Raw genomic sequence first — 11,881 nt, 5'->3', positions numbered from 1 at the left:
TTATAAGCAAAGAATTGATCAATGTTATAAAGTTTGTTACAATTTTTTTTTTTTTAATATAAAAATAATATTTTGTGAATATAAAAATGTAAAAATGAGATTTTGTTATAAAGTTTAAATCTGTTAGTATTATATTTCCAAAAGGTTTTCTTAGATTTAAAATGTTTCTTTAAGCATTTTATTCGTTAAAACGAAAGATTATTACGAAAGAAAGAAAATGAATGATCTAAATGCTTTCAAAGTTCGTCGGACTAGAAAAGTAACGATCGAACGAGGCTATGTGCTTTGAGGAAGCGTCACGCGATCGACGTAGGTAACGAGGGCAAAAACAGAACACGAGTTAAGACATAATAATAATAATAATAAAAAAACACATAAAAAATAAAAAAGAAATAAATAATTAGATAATAGATGTAGTTTTGGAAAAAAGTATTATTTCTCAATGTATTCTCCTGTGTGATTGTGGTAAATAAAAAGGATTTTGTTATCGGTTAGTTAGTCATTGAAATAATCGCGTGAACGAAAATACTATAACAGGATAAAGGAAAGTAATTGGAAGGGAAACTGGGTCGTTGAACTTGGTTTATGAAATTGGGTAAATTGTTGATCGATCTCACTCGTTGATAACGAATAAACTTTAAACAGTAGAAATTGAAAATTACTATGGATTACTAAGTAATAAGTGATTTTTTTATTTCTTGATTGAAACGTTTTTGGTTTAATTGTAGATATTTTAGCTTTTTTTGGTCTAATTTTTTTTTTTGCAAACCGTTAATAAATACCAACAAGGTCTATCCGATTAAAAATTGTTGCTTTATAGTATTATATGTTTGAGTTGCTTAATGAAGTCGAAAAAATAATGCAACTTTATGAACGATCTTTTAGAAACATTAAAATAAAAGAAAAAGAAAAAGAGAAAGAAAGAAGAATCCATAAAATTTTTTATAAATTTGGGACATATTAAGATTGGGCTAATATGACCTTGTAATATGATAAATACGAACAACGAACTTTTTCCTTACTTAGCAAATATCATCATCGTTGTCGTCGTTGTTGTATCTATAGTTACCAAGGAAAAACATAGAATGAATGCACGTCGACGAATCAACGACCAATAAAGAGCCGGTCCCATTTCTATGCGTTCTCCAGTAGGTCCTTGAGCACCATGGACTAGGACCAATGAGGATCCTTGTTAGTGGCGCGCTACTTTCTTTCGAAGCTTCTCGAGGATTTCGATCGAACTAGTTCAGAGCTTTTACTCCTCAGAATGTAAATCGCTTTACTGTGCACCGGTTGCTTCGCACAGGACGCGGGATTATGACGCGTCGCTCGTAAAAAAAAAAAAAAAGAAACCACTGATTATATATTTCCGTGAACTTCCTTTCTACATTTTTAGTAATAAGATTATTATTATATAGAATCAGATATTATAATAAATTTATTATTATAACAAAAATAATATCATGGAGTCCTGCGGTATGAGCCTGATTAAATATATCCTCTTCGTCTTCAATTTGATCTTCGCTGTAAGTTTGTTAACAGTGATACATTTTATTCAACTTTTTTTTCTCTTGTTTATTTTACTTTCCTTCTTTTTTATTACTTTATGATATATATATATATATATATATATATATATATATATATATCTTGTTCGTAATAATCGAAAAAAAATTTCCTTTAGATTTCTGGTATTGGGATCATCGTAGCGGGAGCTCTCGTTCTTGGAGATGTTGGCGAGTTTAGCCATTTTATCGAAGGAAGGATAATGGCACCTCCCATCGTCCTCATAGTCGCTGGTGTTATTGTTTTTATTATTGCCTTCCTTGGTTGTTATGGTGCAATTAAAGAGCACTATAGCATGCTGATCGCTGTAAGAATTTGTGTATATAATAATGCGATTTTTTATTTTTTACAGAAACATATATCTATGTATACTTTTATATCATTTTTAATCTTTAATTTTCTACACATGTACATACATATATATATATATATATATATATATATATATATATATATATGTATGAACAAAAATAATTTACCATATTCTCTGAATGAATTATTTACATTATTCATCGGTAAATTATGATTAACTGTTAGATCTTTGATTTTATCTTTTTTTGCTAGTTCGCAGGTGCACTCTTGATCATTTTTGTGATCGAACTTGCGGTTGGAATTGCAGCGGCAGTTTTCAAAAATGATTTCAGTATGGCGATGAAGGATACGTTAAAGGAATCGATGAAGAATTATACTGACGCAGACAAATTTGCCTGGGATAATGTGCAGAGCAAGGTCGGTAGACCGAATCTAGAACACGACAAGCCTATGATGGTTTCGTCGATAGAGAAACTTTAAGCGCGGTAAAATCGATATCATTTTTAATTCCAAATGAAAACAATGCAAACTCCTTGCACATACATATATCTTGTTTATATTATTCAATTTCGATATTGGAACGAAGTGGACGAAGCTTTTGACATTTTTTTTCTTTTATTACGACTGATTTTCTAAAATGTTTTTTAATGTTCAGTTTTATAAAAAATTTTTTAATACAGACATTGCATGCTCTCGATGGGTGATATCAAATGAATCAAATGAATCAAATGAAATTTCTTTTGAATAAAGTGAAAAATGAGTTTTAATTTTTTTTCTCCGAATATATCAAAATAATTTTTGTTTTTATTTCAACGTGGAGCATATATTCTTTCCTTTTCTTTCTTCTTTTTTATTTTTATTTTTGAAAGTATTATAATATTTTAGTAACGTATTTTATAGAATAATGCTTGGTATAATCTTAATGGTTGGTGATTAAGGAGACAAGGAAATGATCACGATCAAACAAGGTCTCTCTTCGTATATCCGAAAATTTTTATATCTGATTTATCTCATGTTCCCTTCGAGATCACGTATATAATATAAAAACCACTGTATCACAGTTGATGTGCTGCGGAGTAGATGGACCAAATGATTGGATTATGAACAATGCCTTCATTGCGACTTTGCCACCTTCTTGCTGCATGAAAATGCAAAATCCTTGTGGAATTGGAAGTCTTGATGTTAACAAGGAAGGTTGCTTCGAAAAATTGAAAATGCGTGTTCAAAAAGGAGCTACTATATTGATCGGTGTAGGAATCGGAATTGCTTTTGTAGAGGTTAGTACGATCGATAATAATTATTATTAATGTGTATATATCGAAAATTATTTAATAGATTTATTAACAAGAATTCATTTATTTATTTTTTGTTTCAGGTCGCTGGCATAATACTTGCTTGTTGCCTAGCTATGGCCATAAAAAGAGAGACTGCTAAATGAAACGAGGTCGTTTAATTTTTCATACGAATTTTCTTTTTTACATTATTTATGTTCAATTTATTCGATTTACATCTGATTACATCAGCTGGTCTTCATAAGGATAACATAGGAATAAGAATTAAGACAGAATCGCTTCCTCGTATAAAAAAATAATTCATAATGAAAAGTATACTTAATCGATTGATCAATATTTGTTATGGGTAAAAGTAAAAATGATAACAAATATTTCTTGCATTTTGTTGTATTTTTGTAACGTGTTTGTGAAAATATATAGGGTGATTCTTAAATGTATATCAATACTTCAGGGTTTAAATTTAATATAAGATATATAGGACATATGTTCATATAACTTTTTTTTACTTATATCAGTATGTAGATTTAATTCCTAAAGCATTGACATTCATTTATGAATCACCCTTTATATACATGCACTTATTACAACGAATACATTTAGATTAACTTGTGTGAACGTGTATGCTAGATGTTTTAGTAGTTAATACATAAATGTCACGTACTGTTATTGGAAAAAAACTCACATCGACCGATAGGTCTTTTAATGTCTTTTTAATAAAAGCACCTATTTAATGTATACCTATTTAAGGTATATATATATATATATAATATATATATATAATATATATATATATATATATATATAATATATATAATAACAGTAACGTTAATAATTCTTTATTATTACAATAGTAACATCCTTATAATACTAATTAATAAAGTTATATATTAATTTTGAAACATAATTAATAAAATTTATGAATATAAAGTATAGATTGTTTTTTTACAGGTTTTAATAACGATGATTAATATTTAAATCAATTAAAATTAATTAAAGTTGTTTTAGACATTAGTGTATTTAAATGTTTGGTTCAGGCATGGATAAATAAGGGTATATCGGTTCCATATTTTGATTAGTTAGGTGAGCGGAATTGTGAACGTTAGAACTATTGTTTTGAATTGTATTGTTTCCTCTTTGGACTATATTGTTGTCCAACGTAGATACTGTTTGTTGCTTATTCGCATGTATCGGTACTCTTGGTAATATACTAAATTCCATGTTCTTCTTTTGTTTTGTTTTCTGCAGATTGGCATAATAGAAATATCCCGTAAATAATATAATTATCTGAAATATAATAAATATAATTTTCACTAATTGAAACTTGATTAATGCGTATAGAAAAATGTCTACATTTCAACAGATTGTCTTTGTATATAGTTTATGTATGTACTCACGAAAAAAACATCTAATGTTACAATAATTTCAATTGATTCTTCATAAGCTTCCTGTAATATTTTAATAATAACGTCGAAGCAACCAATTTTAAATAATGTTGGCTCATTATCATTACAAATAGTCCCATTATTACAACAGGATCCTGGAATAACTTTGTATAAATCATTCCATTCGTAGTTATAATGAATTCCGCAACAAGAAAGCTATAAAACAATAAAATTCTTTTAATGTTCTAAATATTCTATAAAAAAAATTGTATATAAATTTAAATTATTACGATTATATAGAGTTAATTATTTTTTAATAAAAAAAAAAATTCCTCCCCGGCGGGGAATCGAACCCCGGTCTCCCGCGTGACAGGCGGGGATACTAACCACTATACTACCGAGGACCTTGATACATAATTATTTATATTTATAATATATATTTATTTATTTGATCTTTATTTATAAACAAATAATTTATTATTTACATTTATTTTTATATTTACCAATATTTCTTTGGGATAATCTTTGGGATATTCTCGAAGAAAAAGGTATCAAGATTTGATTAATTATTCTTATATAAATATATGGAAATCTTATTATAATAAGAGTTGTTTTATTATATTAAGATAGAAAATCGATGAATAAATAACCGATGAGAAATCCAAAAATTATTTATAATTTTCATAACCTATTTATCGATGGAGTACAATTACCGATGGAAAACAGTTACCGACGACGATAACAAGATTATTCTCAGTTAAAAGTGTAATCTATTTTGTCTATGTTTTTTCTTTTTATTTTTTTTTCATTTAGAATTGAAAAGTATCTTGTTTAAAGACTTGTAAAGATTAAAATAGAAATTTTATCTTTAAGATGTGTGAAAAAAACTTGATAAAGTTTTAATTTATAGTTATAAATTTGAATACAATAAGATTCGACTATAAGCATTTAAAATCTACATAACATTATATAAATTTACATACACATGATCGATGATTATAATTAATTTCTAAATGGAAGTGAACAATTAATTAAGATCCTATACATTAAGCACGGCGCGTATTTAACGGATATAGAACATATATATTAATTTATGTAATTGATATTTAATAACTTACACTTTTTTGCATTATATGCAGTGGCAAATTATCTGGATTATTTTGCATTATATTGTTCAACAGATAATAAAGGCTTGATGCAGAGATAAAATTTTGTACTCTAAAAATTATTACGTAAATGTTGATAATAAGGAATATTATTAACATTATTCCCATACTCTGAAAAAAAAGCAAAAAAAGAAAGAACAAATAAACTCATTTGATCTTGTATTTGTATGAATCGTTTTTAATATATATGCATAATATCATAAGTTTCTTTATTAAATTATAATGTATCTTACCGTTAATAGACCTCTTTGTGAATATACAAAGGCTGAAATTAATCCAAGAGTAGCACTTGCTATTGTCACAATTGAAAACGAAAATAAAATGGTATTATCAGTTCTAAGAAATGGTTCCAGTAAAATCAAATCCCATAATGTGTGTAATTTTATTTCTAAAGATAGATATAATAATGCCAGTGCTACAAGCTGAAAAAATAACGAAAACAATATTTTATTAACATGCACACTTTTTTTTTTATTTATGAAAAAGGATTGCATTTTAAGTTGTTATTACTTACTATTGCAGCAAAGGTGATTGTTAAGTAACAACTAAGAATTAATGTACTTAACCATGGATGTTTCTTACGAGAGAGTAACAACAAAACTGGATCGTTGGCCCACATTTTTATTTACTTTCTTCTTAAACAAAAACAATTTACATTGTAATCCTATTTTTAAATTTATAGAGTACTCATTTATTGAGTTCTATCGTTAACGAGTGTTTTCGTAGTAATAACTCAGACAATCGTTGTTACTATCAATGGTTGTTATTATCGTCCTCTTATATGTGTTTCTTAGAAAAATGTTACACGTCAAAGATATATCTAAACTTTTTTTTCTTTGCCGAAGAAAAATTTCACTTTCTCGCTACTTTTTCTGTAGAAAGGATTGTATTCAAAGCGATTGATGATTTTCGCATAAGTAATATAAAAAAAGGCAACACAGGCGTAAATACATTTTAATTATTTTTGATTTGTTTCAAGAATAAAATGTACGATAGAAAATCAATAATAAGATTACGATAATTAAATGATAAGACAATAATACTAGATGGCATGCTTGTCGACTTAAATGATAGATAAATTTATATAACGTACTAGAAACTTAAAAATGTATTTCCTTTATCTATATTCTTTTTAACGTCTCGTTATTGATTGTCATCAATAATATATATACACCGATAAATATATATTTCTAGTGTTCTATATACTCGTATGAGTATCGGTGCATCACAGTAACTATTTCGTCATTAATTACTTATATCGTAAATAATAACAATTTTATCAATAATATGTCTTTTGTATATAAATGACAATGATTGTACTTAGTCCAATTTGTGTAGCCCATACGATACACCATTGATCCTTTTCTTTCACGTATGAAACAAAATCGAACTTTAACTAGATTTATCGAATGTTATACTTATAGGTAATCATATTTTTATGAATTGTTCAGTGAGACAAATTTTTCTCTCGCAAATGAATCCTAGAGCAAAACTCGTAGAAATATAATGGAAAAAAGTTATAATTAAGCGAACATTTACAAGCAAAATTGATAGACAGTATTGTCGAATTGGAAATGCAACGAGCCGAGATGCTTACTGAAATTAAAGGAGAAACAAAGAAAAAAAGGCAACAATGTAAAAAAAGAAGGATATTAGGATCCTTTTTTTAATTCAATCGAAATTTAATGAGTTAATAAAAATATCAACATTGTTAAAAATACTTAAATTCAAAGAGAAAATCTTTAAACATATTAAGATTGAGGAAATTGCTTTCTAAAAGATTAAAGGTACGAAAATGGAATTATTACTACACGAAAATCAAAAGGGGGAATTACAAGAAGAGAAAAAAATATTATAACAAACAGAATTCGAAAAATTATATCAAATAATGAGTAATTCTGTAGATTAATAGAAGAAAAGTTGAGATAAGATAAGCAATATCAAGATTAAAACTTGAATTATATGAAACTACAATAATATAAAGATTCAAGCATTGGTAAATTTATTTTTGATAATGAATTAGAAATAAATAAAAATTTTCTTCTATAATTGTTTAAAAAAATAAAATAATTGATAAAGATTACATTAAAAATAAAATCGTGTTCTGAGGTTCTTACTGCGATGAAGCTTGCTGCTTCTGGACATGAATAGGTTAACGATGACTATTTCTTTATATAAAAAATAATAATAATTTCCTTGAATTATTTAACCTTTTGGGTCTAATAATATCTATTGAATAAAATATTTCTTGCAGATTTAGATGTTTGTAATGTAGGAACGTCATCTTTATCTCTTCAAATTGATTATATCCTTACTCGTGGCTAACAGATCGAAAATACATAACTATTGCTTTCATCTTGGAAACAAATATCTTAATTTTTCATTCGTGTTGCACAATGGAATAACCATTGTCGTTATTCATTGTATTCTTTATCTTCTTTCTTTGTGACATCATATTTTTTTTGTTCTTATTAATTATTTATTTCTATTAATAATAAAGTCGCCAAATGTAGTGTTTCATAGGCCTATTTACATGAGAATAGACGGACAAAAATCTAAACTTGGTCAATGACAATAACTTTATTAATAATATATAAAGTGTGTTATCGATCTGGATACTATAATCAAAAAGTGGTTGAATCTATATATATAGGAAAAATAAATCGTAAATGTAAAGTGACGTTTTTCCATACACAGGTTTCATTTACAAATAAATCGATATTGAAGATAGGTTGAGTACGCTTACACTTGGCCATCCTATAAATTTTATTTCTGTTGTTTTTTTTCTTTTTTTTTTTATTCATGAACATCACCGCCAATGTCATAGCTTGTTATCGTTTTCGATTTGGGCTATTAGTTTTTGTCATTCTGTCGACATGGCTATATACAGTAATCGAGAGCACACCAACATGATCCTCGCATTAGGTGAGTACGCCGGTAACGCATTTATGGCTACTATGTACTATGTAGATCGTTATCCAAATCGCCGATATTTTAACAGAAGAGTTATCCAAAGAGTTGAGCGAATACTTGTTAAACAAGTGATCTCTTGAAATCCTTCGTTGACATGGCGATTATATTACAGGTAAAATAAACGACAAATTTTTACAGAAGGTATAAAAACAAAAAAAACAAAAAAAGAAAGAAATATCCTAGAATTAATATGAGAGAATTTACTTCTCGACATAGAGTTCATAAAAAATACTTTTATTTTATTGTCTTCTTTTATCAATCTAATATACTAAATCTAAATTCTTAAATTTAAACTCGGCATATTAATGGACTGCCTAATAGATTTATATTGCATTTTGATTCATATTTTTGTGCTATACGTAATATATTATTTACAAATCAAACGATCATCTATTTTGACGATTTGAAGATCAGTTTAAACAATTTAAAAATATTATGTAATCTGACGATTGTTAATCAAATGAATAATCAAATGAAAATTAGTTATATATATATATATATATATATATATATATATATATATATATATGTACTGTATAAAAGGTCAGCTAATGTAATACTTAAATGCCGATTATCTCGTAAACGGTGCAGAGTAGCAATATTTTACATGATATCGATTGTAAATATTCACTCTTATATAAATATGCAAACGAAATTATAGGTATTCATTAAAAAAGAAAAAAAAATTACATTAACTTTCATAATTAGAAAAGATCAGGAGTACTAAAAACTTTAGTAGCTGACTCTTATTAAACTTTCTTATAACTTCAATCAGTCGCGAGTTAATGACGTTTATAATTAGGGATCTTAAAAGTTTAAAATGCAGATATAAATCATTGATGTTAAAGAAACCACGTAAAAAAAATTTATTATTTTTATATATTTCTTTTTCATTTATATCTAGAAAGTTAAAAGTAAATAGTATGTTTTTACCTGCCATCTATCAAGCTTACTCATATGGAAAGAAGGTAATCTACTTTATCGACACAAATGTCTGTTAAAAATCGATAAAAATATCTGTTTCAAAAATTATTTTTTAGTATATGTAATAAGATATATAGAGTGTTTTTAAATATTAATAAATATAAATAATAATTAATTATATATATAAAATAATTAAATAAAATATTTACACAAAGAAACTAACACCAAGGTTCCGTGGTGTAGCGGTTATCACGTCTGCTTTACACGCAGAAGGTCGCCAGTTCGATCCCGGCCGGAACCAATCTTTTTTTTTTCTTTTATCGTATTATTAATTAAATTTTTATCATATACTTATTTCTTTTATAAATATATATATATTAAAACATATAATCCTGATAAATAATCGTCGTTCTGATTCGTAAGCCTGTAATCTTCGTAATGTTTCGACTTCAACTTTCTCTAGATGAAATCAATAATGTTGGAGCATCGATCGTTCTCGAAGACGCATTTGAAATAACAAAAATTTTTTACCTTAGACGTAGAAAGAGCGGGAATAAAGATAAAGAGAAGGAAAAGAAAATCGCGATTGGTATTCGACTCTCGTGCTCACATTCGTCTTGTCGTTCCTTTACGTTCGACCGCTTCGAGAGTGAACCGAACCGCTTCGAAGCAATGCGAGCAAAGGGAATTTTCTTTCATCCGTTCGTTCCTTCGTTCATTCACTGTTCCTCTCCTTACCGTGAGCCACCTGGCTCTCCACCTGCACCTCCGTTCTTTCGTTTCCTCTCGTTTCTTTCGAACCGGTAACGAGAATGAATCCGGTTTTTAATCGCAATTCGCAATTCCACAGTTTCTTCCTCGCTCGGTATTTTATCTCATAACGATGAGATACTGGAGAAAGGCATGGAAAGTAATGAGGGAGAGGGAGAGAGAGAACGAATGAGAGGAGACAGGAAACGACGGTGGATCACAAAACTACGGTCCATTGAGTGACGGACAATGAAGAAGAAATCGAAAAATGATTTTGTTATCTTGCTATTTTATCAACGACCAAGAATCAATTTGTATTTCTAACATTGATTAATTGGTTATTACGACGTTAATTTATTCTTTCATAAAGATAAAATTTAAATAAAAACGAATAGAGAATTTGGAAGAGAGAAAGGTTGCTTTCTTCGAAGAAATTTGTATTCTTCGAAATAGAGGAAGAGGAATTTGACGGTATACACTTAACACGCTTAATAAATCTCCAGAGTGAAGAAAGGTAGGTCAAGTGTCATGAGAATGCCCTCTAGGGTGCCTTTTCATTTGAGCACCCTCGAATACCTTATCTCTTGGCGAGATGTCTAGTGAGCCACGTGATTTCTACCCTTCTCTCTTTCTCTGTTTCGTAAGAATACATAGACCGTATTAAAAAGAAACTCGGTGAAAAGTCTGTATGGAGATAGATACGATGCAAATGCATATATATATATATATATATATATATATATATATATATATATATATGAATGCATCTTACGTGTACACCGACTCGTCATAGCTTATTGCAACAGGCTTTAACCATCTAACAAGCAACTCTTTGTACCGGAGTTTACGATCAACGAACGAACCGGTGTAAAAATATTTTTCAGACATCACGATGATCATGCCGCTCTGGAATTACAACGGTCAGGTTGTCTACGATTTTTACGAGCGTTTTTAAATTCTTTTTTTTTTGTTTTCTTTGTTTTCTGTTTTCTTTTTTTCTTTCTTTTACTTTTAACATTCATTTCCGTTAAGGTATTTTCAAGTTATATATTATTATATCATGCGATATTTGACTATATTGAGGTGTTGTAATTTTCACTAAGAGAACACGAAGAAATTGATATTATGTAACGTGATGGAATGAAAAAAGAAAAAAAAAAAGAAAATAATGACAGATTGTAAACGAGCGATGTTTCTAGGAATTCTTTACAGATGAGTGATCACGAATAATACTTCGAGTTAATATTTTTGATTTCAAAAGAAGAGTCGTTAAACTTTAACCAATGTTTAATAAAATAATGTTAATATTTAATTAATATTATACAAGGATAGACATTAAAGTTGAGAGATATTAAAATTTTGCTTTATTTCATTTCAATACGATATGGAACGTGATGATTGAATTTTAAGAGGATTACACAAGCTTAAAGTATAAATAATTCCATTAAGAAAAGTGCAATTGCAGCTTACAAATGCATCCTATACGTTATCGATAGAAATAATATCATAAAAAATA

General features: G+C 28.0%; 2 protein-coding genes and 2 non-coding genes across 4 annotated transcripts; 2 read left to right on the top strand and 2 right to left on the bottom strand.

Annotated features, from left to right (window-relative positions):
• Nucleotides 1-1,277: 1,277 nt before the first annotated feature.
• Nucleotides 1,278-3,906, top strand: LOC118449446 (CD63 antigen-like). Its single transcript, XM_035883975.2, has 5 exons — nt 1,278-1,526; nt 1,685-1,873; nt 2,131-2,295; nt 2,940-3,155; nt 3,254-3,906. The coding sequence occupies exons 1-5, from the start codon at nt 1,464-1,466 to the stop codon at nt 3,314-3,316; spliced, it is 696 nt and encodes a 231-aa protein (XP_035739868.1). The 5' UTR covers nt 1,278-1,463; the 3' UTR covers nt 3,317-3,906.
• Nucleotides 3,907-3,990: 84 nt separating this feature from the next.
• Nucleotides 3,991-6,687, bottom strand: LOC118449285 (uncharacterized). The gene is made up of 5 exons (XM_035883686.2): nt 6,233-6,687; nt 5,952-6,140; nt 5,671-5,829; nt 4,565-4,768; nt 3,991-4,454 (listed from the first exon to the last, which is right to left on the bottom strand). Exons 1-5 carry the CDS (start codon nt 6,335-6,337, stop codon nt 4,188-4,190), a joined length of 924 nt encoding a protein of 307 aa, XP_035739579.1. The 5' UTR covers nt 6,338-6,687; the 3' UTR covers nt 3,991-4,187.
• TRNAD-GUC (transfer RNA aspartic acid (anticodon GUC)) lies at nt 4,885-4,956 on the bottom strand. The gene has a single exon. It is a non-coding gene; the product is annotated as a tRNA-Asp (tRNA).
• Nucleotides 6,688-9,843: 3,156 nt separating the features above from the next.
• TRNAV-UAC (transfer RNA valine (anticodon UAC)) lies at nt 9,844-9,916 on the top strand. The gene has a single exon. It is a non-coding gene; the product is annotated as a tRNA-Val (tRNA).
• Nucleotides 9,917-11,881: the final 1,965 nt, after the last annotated feature.

This window comes from Vespa mandarinia, chromosome 8 (assembly GCF_050613455.1).
Source record: "Vespa mandarinia isolate Hongniang chromosome 8, ASM5061345v1, whole genome shotgun sequence".
NCBI classification, from domain to species: domain Eukaryota; kingdom Metazoa; phylum Arthropoda; class Insecta; order Hymenoptera; family Vespidae; genus Vespa; species Vespa mandarinia.
This window is presented reverse-complemented; position numbering and strand designations above follow the sequence as displayed.

Excerpts from the sequence above, each read along its gene's own strand:
- LOC118449446 (XM_035883975.2), top strand. The coding sequence starts at position 1,464 with ATGGAGTCCTGCGGTATGAGCCTGATTAAATATATCCTCTTCGTCTTC. Across the intron at positions 1,527-1,684 it reads TCTTCAATTTGATCTTCGCT|ATTTCTGGTATTGGGATCAT; the intron begins GTAAGTTTGTTA and ends AATTTCCTTTAG. Across the intron at positions 3,156-3,253 it reads TCGGAATTGCTTTTGTAGAG|GTCGCTGGCATAATACTTGC; the intron begins GTTAGTACGATC and ends TTTTTGTTTCAG.
- LOC118449285 (XM_035883686.2), bottom strand. The coding sequence starts at position 6,337 with ATGTGGGCCAACGATCCAGTTTTGTTGTTACTCTCTCGTAAGAAACAT. Across the intron at positions 5,830-5,951 it reads CACAAAGAGGTCTATTAACG|AGTATGGGAATAATGTTAAT; the intron begins GTAAGATACATT and ends CTTTTTTTTCAG. Across the intron at positions 4,769-5,670 it reads TGCATATAATGCAAAAAAGT|CTTTCTTGTTGCGGAATTCA; the intron begins GTAAGTTATTAA and ends ATTGTTTTATAG.